Raw genomic sequence first — 15,653 nt, forward strand, 5'->3', positions numbered from 1 at the left:
CCTCCGCATAAGCTAGACTATCCTCATTATGAAGGCTGCATTGAATTAGACAACTTAAATGAGAATATTTTGAGCCTGTACAACTTCAAGAGGACATTTAATCTCAATACCACTGAAGTGCAACCGTGCAGAAGGTATGATATAAACACAAGAGTGTTTTACAGTAAGAAATTCACAGTTCTGTTATTTTATCATCAGGAATTCTTGTCTCTTCACATCCAGGAGAATAAGCACTGTAGCTGAACTGGTGATTTTTCTCTAACTCTTGATCATTAACTGCATTTCCTAGAGAAAATCCTCAGTGTTGGCAACATTCACATCTATGGCAATCTCAGTCCACTGGCCAAGAACTTAAACATTGCAATACCCAGACAAAAATTGAAGTCCCAAATCCGTGGACTAATGTATTCAGCTTCTTTATAGGATAAATATTGTATTAAGTGGAAAAATTCAGTCACTAAAAATTTAAATTCAGACTTTTCCTCTGTAAAGACCATAGGCAAATCCAATAGAAGCCAGTGGAAGATTTTCTCTTTAATTGGGTTAGATCAGAATTTGGCCCTATTAGTGGCCCTGTACCAAACTCTTTTAGCTTAAGCTTTTTTTAAATGATAATGACAGTAAGTCCCTGTAGTGGGAATTTTTGCTCTCATATATTCTCATCTGTCACATTGTTGCAGGTATAAAGAAGAGTCTGACCAAAGCTATTTTGAAGGCACTGGTTATGCCAGTGTCACATCTAAAGAAATAAATGCTTACATACCAGCACGCTATGAACAGACAATTCAGACTACTGCAGATGAAGGCCTAGTGTTTTTTGCAGCAAATGAGGTAATTCATGGAGTGCCTCTGTCTGTGGTGTTCTGTGGTACAAGAAATTTTTTAAAAACTTCACGTAATTGAGAACATGCTAGATTTAGTAATAACTGTGATAAAGTTTCTTAAAACTGTTATGTTTGTCTGTGTAACAGATTAGTATATTCTGCTGTATATTTTATGGCTGCTTGAAGACTCATTTTTCATAGTTGAGAAAAAATCATTCCAGATAGCTCCTCTGTTAGGCTGTGCAGAGAATTCAGAATTTGAGGGATTTCATTTTGTAATTTGAATCAAACCAATTTTGATTTTGAAATCCTCCAAAAATGGAATTGCCGTCTCCTTCCCAAATCTAGATGTGTTTGGTAACACAGTAAGGAAGAATTTAGAAAGTGGTTAATTATACCTGTAAAAGCTGGTCAAAACACAGCAATGATACTACTTAGCTAATAATATTATAAGAATGTTTACAGTCACTGTAACAGGTACTAGTAATTTCTTAATGCTGTAAAAAATAGGTAGACATCTTGAAATGAGAAAAAGTCCTCTAGAGATTTGGAGAGCTGACACTAGATCTGTTCGTAAGAGTTTAAAGTAATTATAGTAACTATTATAAGTTTTATGCTGTTTTGTGTTTTCTTTTCCCCCTAAAGCTTTGTTGAAATAACTAGATAGCTTCATTAATTCACATGACAGTGAAATATACAGGAAATGTTGCACAGTTTAATTTTTTAAATTATTTTTGTTCTTACTGCAGGATCAGTTCATCAGTATACTCATTAAAAACGGTCATCCAGTTTTTAGATACAAAATTGACTCTGGGCCTCCAAAGGAAAAAGAAAACAATGCAATTGTAAATGATGGAACATATAAACAAGTATGTCCTTTTAAACAATTAAGTGACCATTACTTGTGGAAATACACATTAGCTGAAACTAAACATCCTATAGTAAGGTTTAGCTGTGAAGTTTTGCTTTTGTGTTGAGAAGATTGAGCTGGATAGGATTAGTTTGAACATATGAAAATGAATCTTTACACTGTCTACTGTCATGCATTCCTATGACCAAGTTCAATTTTTACAGAATAACCACAAGAGAAAACAGCCTTTGTGAGAGCATTGCTTTATTAAGAGAGAGCTGTGTTCATTGTAAATATCAACATTATTTTAATATGTAGATAAGTGTTTTCACCAGCTCAAGGTTTATTTCTTCAGGCCAGTCTGATCTTTATAGAGATTACTTTTTGTAATCTTTTTGTTGTTGCTTGTCTGCTTAGCTTTAGTCCAGCTGTTTTGTTGTGCTACTAAAGTGAAATCTTAAGGACATTGTTAAAACCTTTGATGGCTATTTTGATTCATTCTCCCTTTTCCCCTTCCTGCATCTTCAACTAGATAGTGTAGGTTGCAGGGACTGCTGGAAGGAGTCTTTATGCTCTACTGGGTCAAGTTACCTCCAGTCAGTTGACTGATCTAGTCTTCGTATCAGGCAGCAGCTCCTCAATCTTCAACTGCAAATAGAAGGCAATATGTGAATGTTAGGTGAGGTGTATTTTTAGGGCAATCTTCTCGAGAAGAATAAAAACTCATCCTTTATTTGGATAGTAGAGCATTTTCCTCAGGCATTTGCTTTGGCTAAAATGCCAAAATTTTGCTAAGTACCTTTGCACTACTGCAATTATTCAGGATTAAAGGCTATTAAGTGAAGTAATTCTCATTATTCACCTATTTCAGATTAGTTTGTTGCTTGCCAGAAGTAAGGGTATTGTTCGTGTCAGTCCTGGTATTAGTGTCAACATAAGTGTCTTCAGTTTCACTAAGTACTACCTGGGTGGAATTCCATCTTCTCTAAGGGAACGGTGAGTTACTATAAAAAGACCATAATATACAGCCTTTTTATGGGACATTCATCTAAACTCTTTCCTTAGGTATTTTTTTTCAAACTGTATATTGTGTATCATATGTGATTGGAAAATAACCGGTTTATGATACATGATCATAATCTGCAATTTTTGGCTGATGGTGGGTTCTTTGTTGGAGTGTGTCCTGATAAAAGGTTTTGATCAGCATTAAGCATGTGTGTGCAATAAAGATTGCTTTTGTTTTATTTTTCTGTTTCTTATTTTATTGTCAACATCTATAGGCTATTATATTGGTGAATGCTTTGAAATACCAGGTTACTGAATTCTTTTTTTCTCTCCCACTCTCTGAAACCAGCTTTAATATATCCACACCTCCATTCCGAGGCTGCATGAAGAATGTGAAAAACCCTAGAACTGCATCTGTTATTTTTGATGAGACTGTTGGTGTCAGCAAGAAATGTTCAGATAACTGGAAGGTAACTAACAAAATTACTTTAAAATTTTTTCTGGGCATAAAATTCATGACCAAAAGGGATCACCAGATCGCAGAGTCTGATTCATCTATAAAAGCAGGATTATATTTTAGGATATATTATATTATATAAAAGCATTATATTTTACTTACTTACATGAGGTCAAAAATTATTTTTGGTTAACATGTGATGATAATGAAGAGCCACAGCTTGGTATGAAGATAAGAAAGAAAAGAGAATCCACCCCTGCTTTGGTACTTTGCTCCAGTGCATAGTCTACCATCTTAATTTAAACTCTGTACAATTAAGAGTGCATATTTATCATGTAAATTTGTTTTGGCTTTCAGTTATTGATTAGGCCTTCTCCAGAAGATTTACACACTGAATACTACTCAGAATCTTTCTTCTTGCTGAGGTGCTTATGCTCTGTAAACAAATCATCTCTTGATTCTTTTTCTTGAAAGAGCTAAGCAGATTCTACTTCCACTGAAGTCTCTCATTGTAAGGCAATTTCTCCACTCATCAGATCATTTTGTAGTTATTTTCTGTGCACCCATGAGTTTTGCCACATTCTTTTTAAAATGGGACAATGTGATGTTTCATTGTTGGCTTATCCAATGATGTGTGAAGAGATGAAAATTATCCCTCTGCTTCTGCTTACTGCTATTTACGTGGTGCACAACTGCATTTGTGCTTTCTATGATAGTATTGTACAGAAAGTTTGTGTTCATTTTCTTTCCTTCTGCGACCTCTAAACCTTTCACAGAGCAATTTCTTTGCAGGCTATTTCCCTATGCAGAAGATCTGGCCTTCATTCTCTGTTTGTCTCTGTATGACTTGTCATGTATTAAAAAGCATTTTGTTCAAAAGGACCCAGGTATATTCTGTTCCATGACTCACACAGCTTCAAATATACATGCTCATCTTCACAGCTCTGTACCTACAAAGTATTTCTCCAGCTGCTCGCTTTTGTGCCTCTGAGTGTAAAACCTTATAAAACTGTCCTGTCAATGCAAAGAGTAGAGACAAACAATACATTATACTCAGCAGGCCTTGTTTGCCTTTAGAGTTTCTCAGACCATAGTTAATTCCAGTGAAACCAGTTCAGTCAATCTGTTCTGTACTGAAATACTGAACTTTCAGTTTACCTTCTGTTTGGTTTTGACTGGAGTCAATCACAATTATGTTAAGTTGCGTAGGGCAGTTATTGTCCTATGTTGTCATTTCTTCAGACTAAAAGGAAAATCACTGAAAGCATTATTATCTCTTTTTCAGATTGTCAGATCTGCAGCTTTCTCCAGGGAGGGAACACTGAGCCTGAGCGCGACAGGTTTCCCATTTCCCAAGGATTTCCAAGTCAGCTTTGGCTTTCGCACCATGGCATCAACTGGAACACTCTTAAATTACAGTGTATGAGTATGAAGCCTGTTTATCTTAGAATATGTGATTGTTTTTTGTTTCTGGATCGTTCATGTGTGTTTGTGACCATGTCAATTTTGGCATCACAAATAAGTCTCTCGAGTATGGCATCTTGCATATCACAGGCCAAAGAAACTCAGCCTGGTGATTTCTTCCCCAGACCAGTATTTTGTTTCATGAGTAACAGAGCTTTGAATTTCAGCCTTCTGCAGAGAAGCAGCTCATGCCCCACAACACCATCATCCCAATATCATAAGTGTTGCTTGATACAGTTGGCTGGAAATTTTCTGAGGAAAAACTGACATTCTCCCCAAACAAAAATGTTACCATGATCAAATATTCAGTGGAAAGGAGTTGATTTTGGCTATATTTCCTCAGGAAGCAGGGCAGTTCAGTCATAATCCCATTCTTGCTAGCTGGAGGAGCTGATGATAAGAAGAGAGTGCACATCAAATATTTGAGAAGTGGAGAATCGAATCCTCTACTCTTTGTAAAAATTGTTTAAACAAGAAGTGTAAATAACTATCTGGTATTCAAGGTGCAGAGGTATTCTAAAAAAGTAACTATGCAATTTGTAAAGAACTGGGGGTAAAGTCCGATAATAGATTACCTGAGAAACGTGGTTTTGGGGTAGGACGATTTCTCTCCTACAAGGCAATGTAAGATATAGACAATCCAGGAGCAAGGCATATTGCCCCCCCTGCTTACCACTGAGAGCTTTATTAACGGCAGTGTCAAGGAGAACTGAAGGAACTTGGCATTTATTGATCATTTTGTGGGATTCTTTTTTTAGCCTAATATTCTTATTATCTTCCTGAGACCTGGCTCTGTAGTTGTAAGGATGGGAGAGACGGAAAACAAACTGAACAAGGAATATGAAGATGGGTCAATGCATTATGTGACAGTCATAAAAAATGATGATACGTGAGTTCAGTTCTTTATCTGATTCTTTAATGTTGTAGCTGGAGAAAGATTAAGATTTTGTGTGACTTGTTCTTTGGGTACACAGCTAAAAATGGCCTGTGCTAGGAAAGGATAATGAAATAATGAAGCAAAAGGAGATATTTGGCCTGTGAATTTGCATGTCAGTACCTACTAAGTTTCAGCTGTACATCAGTATGGATGTCTTTTTGTATATACTGTGTGATTTTTGTCTGCTTGGCAAGCCTGAGCTTTGGAGCTCTTCCCCTTCCCATAGCCTTTACATGTGTCATCGTGAGTTATAAATCTATCCAGCATAGGTGGTTAAAAGCCCAGGGAAGAAGCTAATAATTGTGTCTGTTTTCTCAGGAGTTGAATAAAATTTCCTGAAAAGCTTCTAAATCGTACTGATTTTTGAGGATTACATAAAATAAAATAATTGCTGGCTAAAGAAGAAAGTTTTCCATGATTGTCCCTAACTTAGGCTAATTATAACTTTTAATATTTTCTGCACTAGTTGTTGCTAACATGTCAAGTGCACCATTTTGATACAAACAATGAAATCTATCCCATAGCTGTCAATGGGAATTTCAATATCAGGATTTTATCCTAGCACTGAAGGGCTAGCTTCAACTCTTGCTAAATATGTACCACTGAGAAGCAGGGTGATTCCACAGAAGTCAGGGAGCACATACTGATGTAAAAATCCCAGAAATAAGGTAATGGAGCTCTAGCATTATTAGAATATAACAGGGAAACACCTCTCAAATATTTCTTCTTTTTTTATTCTCTCGTTTAGATGCATAACTATTTCTTCAGATTTCATGCTTATTTGTATTCACATTGTTTCAGACTAAGACTGCTGGTTGATGATGAGCCTGTGTCAATGACAGTTGACTCTCCAGTACCACAGACATTAATCCAGCCTATAAGATTTGGTGGAGATGATTTTGAAGGTTGCATCTCAAACATCTTTATAGAAAGGTATTTGGCCTAGAAAGATATTCAGTTTCAGGCATTTTGATCTACTTTCCCTTTTGATCATATTAAGATTACTTTTTGCTAAATTGCTTTTCTTCCACATACATGAAGCCTTCATGAATACATAACTTTGCTGCCCCAAAATATCCTTTTATTCAGACAGATTATACATAGTATCAAGTTATGATGAAATCTGTTGTTCAGATGTAATGGAATTTTAGGCTGAATGATACGTGTTTAGTAGTCTTTTAATCAAAGAATAAACTCAATATAGTGAATTGACAGTGTCCCAACAAGGCATCCAAAGAGATCTCCTAGACTGTGTCATTATAACTACGCAGGGAGCCAGGTAATGAATGAGCAAAGCTTACCGACGAGTCCAGAACAGTTACACAAACAAATAAGAGCAGATGTCTGATTTATGTTATCTCTTTTTCACATGTGTTTATCTGGTTATTAGAGATATCTTACAAGTGAAATTTAGGAGAGAAATTTGGCATACACATATTCTTTAAATAAAAGCATTCCTTCAGTCACAAATGCTGTCCCAATGGGGCTTTATTTCAGCAGACTCTTAATGAATGTTTATACATGTGTGGTTTTACAAAAAGTAATGTATTTTGATTTGGTTAAAGCTTCTTTAAATCTCAACCAAGACACTGCAAGACATTGAAGTAACATTTATATTAACCTCCCCATCAAAAAACAAATTTGGAGAGTTACTTTCAATACAAAAATGAAAACCTTTAGCTGGACAATTAATATCATAGCTAGTGTGATCAAGTGAATGGAGAACTGGATTGGATTTCAAGAAGTCTAGATTCTGCTCCCAAATCTTCTTATAGAAATCAATGGGCAAGGAGCTTCATTGATTTTTCTCTGTTGTGTTTTGTAATTTATTGATTAAAGATACTCTGTAAGACCTACAAAATGATAGTATTAATAATATTCTTTTTACACACAGGAAATTGGTTTTGACAGTCTTTCTGATAATTTGGCTATAATACCAGAGCTGCATATCAAGTTGTGATGGACTTTACCCCTTGACAAATCTCATTACAACATCTTATTGAAGGAGAGAGTGGTTGAGTTAGCAGGACTTGATGTTTCCATTTTTTCTTGATCTGCCACTGGCTATTCATATATGAACCAGCGAAGTTTTGTAGTCTGATCCAGAATCTTATTCAACTAAGGCTGCTGTCATTTTGTCCCCTTTTCTCAATGGCAATATATATTTTTTAAAAAGATGTCTTTTAAAACAAAATAATTTGTTTGGAAGAGCTGAGAACAAAACAGCTCTTCTTTCCAAAGAGAAAAGGGTTCTTTCCAAAGCTAAAAAGAAAAGGACAGAACCAGGACAAATGTGAACACTTTTTACCCAAACAAACCTAAATTTTTCACCAAAAAATATTTGGAAGAAAAAGTGAAATCAACTCTATTTGGAGGACAGGCGAAAACTGGTACTTCAACATCAGGTCACTGAGAAATCTATTTTGTACAGAGCACAGTTTTACAGTATGTTGCTGATTCTGTTGAAGAAAAGGAATGGTGTGTTATAGCACTTACTGCTTTTATCATTCTAGGGCAGGTCAGCTCCCTGAGGTTCAAAATCTAGTTGACTACACTAGGAAGACCGGTGTGTCTCTTGGAGCTTGCCGCCAATACAAGAACCTTGAACCAATGCTGCTGAAAGAATTCAGAAATCCTCTCAGGTTTAAGATGCTCAAGGTATGTTTATTTTTACAGTCTTCTCTACTCCATATTGATACTGAGGCTTTGTCTGCACAACCATGGTTTGTAGGACTGAGAAACTTTCAATTCTGTCTTACAGTTACAGAATGAAAAATACCTTGATTATCTAACAGATGCTGAAGTGCAGCAGGACCAGCAAAACCATGCTTTGCCACCTCAGTTAAATGTCAGCAGCGGAGCATATCTGTTTGGAAACACTCCCAACAGTTTTGTGTCATACGCATTTTCCCCAATGTCCCCTACAGACAGGTAATACAAATGTTCTCTTTTCACCTCACTTTAATCTTCAATGCTGCTTGAATCTTTGGGTGCTAAGGGCTAGGTCTTTCTTCTTGCTAATATGTTTGGGCACAACAGAAGTATGGTTCTAAAGGTTCAGGAAATTTTTTTCGTAGTTAACATTTCCCCAGACAAAGCTATATGATTGACTTGGATGGGGTTGACAACTATACTGCATATTGATGCCAAGTCCTAAAGCTGAATATGCCAACTTTCATCCACATTCAGAAATGGAAAGAATGTAGAACAGTGATTCTACCCAAAAGCTATTCTGCATTTCCCAAATGGCGTTTTACTGGCATTTTTCTGGAGAACAGAAAGGATACAACAATTAACAAAATAGACCTACATTTGAATATGCTTTCTTTCCACTGTAGGTTACATTTTTCTGTAGACATACGGACTCAATCATCAAGAGGATTAATGTTTTTCGTGGAGGAGAGATTTGAGAACTCTTACATGGCTCTCCACATTTCAAAAGGACGTTTTGTCTTTTCACTTGTTTCTGGAGGAAAACGAATCAAAATCAAAACTGATACTAAATACAATGATGGGCAATGGCACACTGTAAGTAGTATGGCACAGGAACCATGGTGAGACCACAATAAGCATTCAGCAGGCACAGCCTATTCAATTTCTAAGTTACTGGGCAGAGGCAGGGAAGCAAAGAGCGAAATTGTTCCTTTTGGGCATCTGAAATTAATTCATATTGCTGAAAGTTCATGTGGTTGACAGGTATCTATTGTGAGAGAGCTTATAGTGACTTAAGGTCCTAACATGTTATCTTCAGTTTAAATATTTCAAGAATACTGTGTTAAAGAAAAATTCTCCAAAAAGGATCATTAAGATTCCGGAGATGGTGAGTGTAGGTGTAGCAGGCAGTGTTCTGATTTTTGTCACACCCAGAGAGCTAATGCAATTATTCCATTCATAGACTGCAGCAAGGGTGACCAGAATGGATCCCTGAAAGTCTGAATGATTGAGGTGCAAGGTGCTCCTGGTTTTCAAACCATCTTGATATTTGATGGAAGCATTTTATTTATCTACTTCCATTTCTATTTTTACTAGTTTCAGGCTAGACAGAAAAGTATATGCTTGCTTTAAAGCTGTACTGTGTATGATTAATTTTTCTAAAAACACCTTTTTGCTGTTTGGAGCACTAGCTCCCGTGACTTTCACTGGGCTTGGGATTTCTCATTCTGTTATGTCTGCACCCTGCAAAGGTGGTATTCAGTAGAGATGGGAAGAATATCCGTCTTGTTGTTGATGGTCTAAGGGTACAGCATGGAAGATTAGCAACAAATTCTGCCAACAGCATTAAGCCACCGATCTACTTGGGAGGGTTGCCATCACTGAAACAACAGGTAAATAACTGATGCATCCACTCTGACACACTCCCCATGCTGCATTAATTACATGTGAAAGTACTAATATGCCGTATTTCCATGGTGAAAAGGTTTGGGAGATATTTCCAAGCACTGACTGAGCACCATTTGTGCTTGGTGTCTGTAGTTGTTCATTACAGATCTTCTTCCTCAGCTGTACACACAGCTACCAGCTGGACCCTTGTTTTCAACATGTGTTGGTGAGACACTGATGATAACCATGTGCTGTTTTCATTTCTGTTCTTTAAGAAATAGAAAAGGCCAAAGTCACATTTTTAATTCCAGAGATACGGTCTTCCTACAGAATATTTATTTTAATGGACTTAATGATATTCAGTAGAGGAGCAAGGGAATACTTCTCATTAAGGAATTATGAACGTAAAACCTGATTTTAATCTGAAATATGTGTTGTCCCTATTACTTTAAAAATGGACAATTGATGATGCAAGGCATTGTATAAAATCAGATATGAATATGCAGCCTCTTAGGAAAGGAAAGGTATATTTGAGCTCTCACAACTCCTGTTGCGTTGTCTTTTTGACACATCATTGGGAAGCAACTGTTCTGCAAGCAGGTTGTGTTAACTCAAAATCAGCTGTTACTTTCATGTTTTGTTTGTTTTAATTTCAGGATGTTTTCAATGCATCAGAGACAGGTTTTAGATGCCTTTAAAGACAGCTGGCTTTCTACAATTGAACAATACAAAAGAAATACTGGATGTTCTTACTAAAAAGATTGTCATCATGCTCTAGTATTCACGTTTTGAAATATGCTTTCAGATTATGCCAGTGAACAGTTTCAAAGGTTGCCTGAGGAATTTTAAGATGAATGGAAAAGTCATGAATACACCTCAGCAAAAAAATGGTGTACTTCCATGTCTGGGTGTTCCCACGGAGACTGGGATTTATTTCTTTAATGAAGGAGGATATATCACCATTGGTAAGCTGTGTTGAGATTATGTTATATGGAATTATGTCTTGAATGTGTATATGCAAGGATTTTTTTTTAATTTATTTTTTTTACGTTTTTTGCATGTTCTTCCAATTATCTTCTTCTGTGGTCACTCCTTTACCCACTGTTTAATTCTCTACAGATAATTTGGTGATGGGCTTGGATTTTAGGATTGTATTTACTATTCGACCAAGGAGCTCAACAAGTGTACTCCTCCATTCTGGAAGCAAGCAAGACAACTACTTGACTGTTTACATAGAAGGAGGAAAGGTAAGTTTTACAGGCTCTGTTTCCATTTCAGCTGTATTGCCATCATTCAGCAGAGAAAATTCTGACCCTGAATACTGGACTTACTTATTACAACATACATTTATAGATTTAACATTAAACAACTTCCTCATGTGGTTCCTCCAATGATTTAAAACTATCCTATGGAAAATTGAGCATGAAACCTGTCTCTGTGCCTGCATAAGGAGCTTCCATTGTGTGCACACTGGCTTGCACATGTTCTCTTCACGATAGTCAGCAGTAGGCCACAATCTTCATCTTCTTGGATTTCTTGGCCTTTACAAAAGCCCACTGGGCTTTTGGCCAGAGGCCACAGAACTCCATGGCTTATTCCCACTCCTATTTTAGTCATCGTTTGGCTAAGGTACTGATGCAGTTCCATAACTATGTCCATTGCAGAACGTGAGCAGTCTTGCTTCGTTTTAGCATCTTTGCCTCTAGCTGACGGGTAATGATACTGGTTGTTATCACTGTTGTTTTTTCATAAAAAACAGCTTCAGAATGTGAGTCTTGGACCACAAAACCATTGTGCTCTCTGCTGGAGAGACATCAAATAAAAAGCTAGTCTCTGCTCCACAGAACTTGTTGTCTCAAGACGTGGTTTAAACCAGCATGAGTCCACCTAATTGCAGAAAGGGTCAGCTTTACCTTTCTTTCGCCAGACATAGCTGTCCATTCCTGGCCATCACTAGGGCAGGCACCAGTGAACCAGCTTAGGGAACTGAGATGGCTGACATTTTTATTTATTTATTTATTGTTGTTTTTAGTTAGTTTCACTCAGAACACTCATCTGGTTCAAAGCACAATGAGCACGTGGAGGCAGGAGCATCAGCACCTGGGGACTCCTTAAGGGCAAGCCCACTTTTTTCAGCAGTAACTTAGATTGATGCTGGGTGTGTGTGTGGACCGAAAGCAACAGGATGGAATAAAAGGTCAATGAGACACCATCAGTCAGCCTGATAGGAAGTGGATTCAGCGTATCTGTCACCTGACCATTATCAAGCTTGTTGTAAGCATCACAGCAAAAGAGAGTTTGAAAGGAAGATGTTGAAGAAAAATAATGTGTTCACAAGGAATGAGTTTATGTCAAAAGAATTAACATAATTTTGTAAGACTGAGGGGCAAAGAGAGACAAAAGTGTGCATTTATGCTTGTACAATTTATAAAATATCCTCTCCTAGGATTCTACTAGGGAAATTTAGTTTCCTCTTGGAGAAGATCATTTCTGGGATATGAATACACTGACTGTGACTCTTAAAATTAAATGAAACCCATCTTCCCTGTAAATTACTTAGTCCTGCATTTTTCTGTTGCTCTTTTCTTTACTATGGTACCTTAAAAGATAACTGTTTTACAGCTCATTGCTACTGGAAATAATGGGGCTGGCAAGTTTCAGACATCAGTCACACCTAAGCAATCTTTGTTTAATGGACAGTGGCATACAATTGCAGGTATGTTGTATTGTTCCAGTTCTTCTGAGACTTGGAAAGGTGGGTGGACACAGAGCTTTGCACACCCAGATTTATACTAATCATTTCATTTCTGTTTATTCTGAGAATGCTCTTTAGAACAATATAAGTGTCTTGTGTTAATTCAGGGCATTACGTGTGTGTGTGGGGGGGTATGTTTATTTAGCCCCAGAGTATCTAGATGTGTCAATCTGTCTTTGAATTAGAATAAAATATATTTTTCCTATGAATTACGTTTCAACAAGACAGGTGCATTTTAAAATAGTGTCATATCTCGCCAATTCTTCAATAGGGTTGAGAAAGAGAATTCATTTACCTGTTTCTTCACAGTCTCTCAGAGGGAGAACACCATGCAGCTAGAGGTAGGCACGCAGAGTAACTATACCACTGGACTTCCACCCTTTACTCCTAGACACATGCGTCAGCCACTCTACTTTGGCAGAATTCCAGGTAATATTATTGCTGCTTACTTTTTCAGTTATCTACTGGCTTTTTATTCCTTTCCAGTACAAAGGCCCACTCAAGCATGTAGTCCTATATCATTCCCTCTCTTCTCTTGAACAACTTCTTTTTGATAGAGACTAAGACTCTATCTAGTAGTGCCATGCAATAGGAGCAGATCTGTAGAGAGAACTAGATCTGAACTGCTGAGGGCCCAGCATGTATGCTATGCATGTTTTGGGAGCTTTACTTCCGATTAGTTTTAAACAGGCTGACTGCCTATTAGTGGCTGGGGTGCATTAGGTGAATGTTCCTGGAGTGGATCTTCTGGTTTAGTTTCACCTGAAAAGAATCCAGTTCAGATGTTCCAAGATCAAATCAAAGCTCTAACACTCAAATCTCCAGTTAGTTCAGCTTCAACAGAAAAGGAGTGTCTGCTGGGTACATCCCTGCCTCAGAAGTGCTAGGGCTTGGTGTCTTTATTCTGTGCTGAGATTCCCCATTAAGTTTGGGTAGAAAAGATGGGAAGTGATGCTCCCGCTGAGAGAGTTTTCACTCAGATGGGAAGCAGGGGAGAATACAACTACATGGGAGGTGTTTCTTCTCATAAGACAGATCATGAGGAAAAGGTCCTCAAACTGAAAGAAGAATGAAGAACATCAGGTGCTGGTCATATTTGGAGCCAAATCATGGAAAAATAGATTCATGGAAAAATATTCTAAGTATTTTATCTACAGTAGAAAATAGTTCACTGCATCTTGGGATGTTTGTTTCCTACTACATTTAGCAGAAAGGATCTAAGATCTAGGAGTACATTATCAAAACATTGCAAGTTTTGCAGTAATTACTGTTCTTTAAAATCATTTTTATGTTATTAATGTGATCTTTTTACTTTGTTTTATGTAGCAAATTTGGCCACACCATGGCTTCCAGTTAAAGATCCATTTTTTGGCTGTCTTCGGAATATTAGCATAAATGACAAACCTGTCTCCACCAACAAAATTTCAGAGATTCATGGTGTAGTGAGTTTGCATGGATGCCCTGCCAAGTAACTTTGCTGTTACACTACTCATACACTCATCAGATTGGATCTGCTGCAGTACTCTGTGAATTCATGCAATGTGGGTTCCCTTTTCCTGATCACTGTGTCATTGTCCTCAGGCTGGTTATTCAGAGTGGCTGGTGAGCAAATGCATCCTCTGGATGTGGACTGTGCCGAAGCAAATTGAAAGTATTGGATTTGATAAACTCCCTGCTAAATGTTATTGATTTCCAAGGTAATCCATTGTGTCTTTTGAAAATAGATGCATAAAATATAAAACAGGATTGTATATACACCTACTGGGCCAAATTTTGCTCTCACCCATAACAGCATAGTATCGAGTAACTCCAGTGTCTTAATTTTGGAAATTTGCCTTAATGCTGGTCATCTTGAGAGCAAATTTGATCCACTAATATACAGAATTTTTATAAAAATATAAATTTCTTTGGAGTGATGAACAGAATGTTTATACAGAAATGTACATTAATGTTAAAAGTAATAATAATATAAATGGAGTTTGAAGCACTTTAAGGAGTGAAACTCTGGGAGTTTGTTACAGTGCTAGGAATTTGGGGGCCAAATAAATGCAGTATGTTCTGTAAACTGTCCATTTTCTTGTTTGGTTATTTTAATCTGTTTTTTTTTCCTTAATGCGCTTTTTACAAGCAACTAAATCCTGCTTGCTTTATGCAAATGTTTCTGTAGCTTTAAAAGTTCATTTGCCTGAATAAGCAGGAGTCCATCATCTCTGCTTATTAGGATTTGGCTATATAAAAACCTCTGAAAGAAAATATTTTTCCTTGTAAGCTTCAGAGCCACAATCATGACCCTTGGATGAAAGAATACAGCTTTATTGCTTTATTTTTCCTTGTAAGCTTCAGAGCTACAATCATGACCTGTGGACGAAAGAACACAGCTTTATTGCTTTATTTTTCTGGATAAAGGACTGGCCCGAGAAGGCTTGACATGGCTTCTCCTCCCACTGTCCTTCAGAAGCAGCCTTTTGATGCTATTTTTTTTCCCCATTCCCTGATGCCATCTCTCCCTTTTAAAATTAAAGCTTTTTCTACAGCTGGCCACCAGGCAGGAGAAGACAGCAATACAAGCAGACCTCCCTTGCCACCGATTCCCATGTTTGCTCCCGTTTGCTCCCACCTTGCCCGTGCCTCTTTGCCCAAGCTTCAGCAGCTTATCCTCAGTGTCAGTGTTTGGAAGGAGCTGCTAGCTGGATTAGTAGAAGAAGATGCTAGATCAATAGCCCTCATGGCTTTGGTCGTTAATTCCTTATAAAATCTTGCAGTTTCAGGTCCTCATGGTGGCAAAACGGTCAGAAAGCTGCTCACATCAAACCTTTGGTTGCTTTGTCTTTTGGTGCCATTCTGTTACAGGCAGATCCGTCCCTTTGCACTGAGGTCTTCTGGCCATAAAACTAATGTTGGGGAAATGGGACATGGTGAAATCACACTGGGGTGAGATCTGGCAGGAGCAGACGATGGGCACGTACTGGCCAACCCCCTCTCTCTGGAGACGCACTCCAGAAACTGTTTCCTGCATGGCTGCCTGCCCCTCCGGAAAGCAA

General features: G+C 37.6%; 1 protein-coding gene across 1 annotated transcript in view; it reads left to right on the forward strand.

Moving 5' to 3' along the window:
* LAMA3 (laminin subunit alpha 3) overlaps positions 1-14,640 on the forward strand; it is a 69,866-nt gene extending 55,226 nt beyond the window's left edge. Inside the window, 17 exon segments of the mRNA XM_026058613.1 lie at positions 1-134; positions 681-831; positions 1,574-1,693; positions 2,546-2,670; positions 3,029-3,149; positions 4,422-4,562; positions 5,359-5,489; positions 6,339-6,470; positions 8,051-8,195; positions 8,299-8,468; positions 8,876-9,065; positions 9,722-9,862; positions 10,663-10,822; positions 10,977-11,104; positions 12,480-12,573; positions 12,922-13,041; positions 13,939-14,640. Of these exon segments, the coding sequence (XP_025914398.1) occupies positions 1-134; positions 681-831; positions 1,574-1,693; positions 2,546-2,670; positions 3,029-3,149; positions 4,422-4,562; positions 5,359-5,489; positions 6,339-6,470; positions 8,051-8,195; positions 8,299-8,468; positions 8,876-9,065; positions 9,722-9,862; positions 10,663-10,822; positions 10,977-11,104; positions 12,480-12,573; positions 12,922-13,041; positions 13,939-14,084 (2,349 nt within the window). The 3' untranslated portion in view covers positions 14,085-14,640.
* The last annotated feature ends 1,013 nt before the right edge of the window (positions 14,641-15,653 follow it).

This window comes from Apteryx rowi, unplaced genomic scaffold, assembly GCF_003343035.1.
Source record: "Apteryx rowi isolate R43461 unplaced genomic scaffold, aptRow1 scaffold_149, whole genome shotgun sequence".
Lineage (NCBI taxonomy): Eukaryota > Metazoa > Chordata > Aves > Apterygiformes > Apterygidae > Apteryx > Apteryx rowi.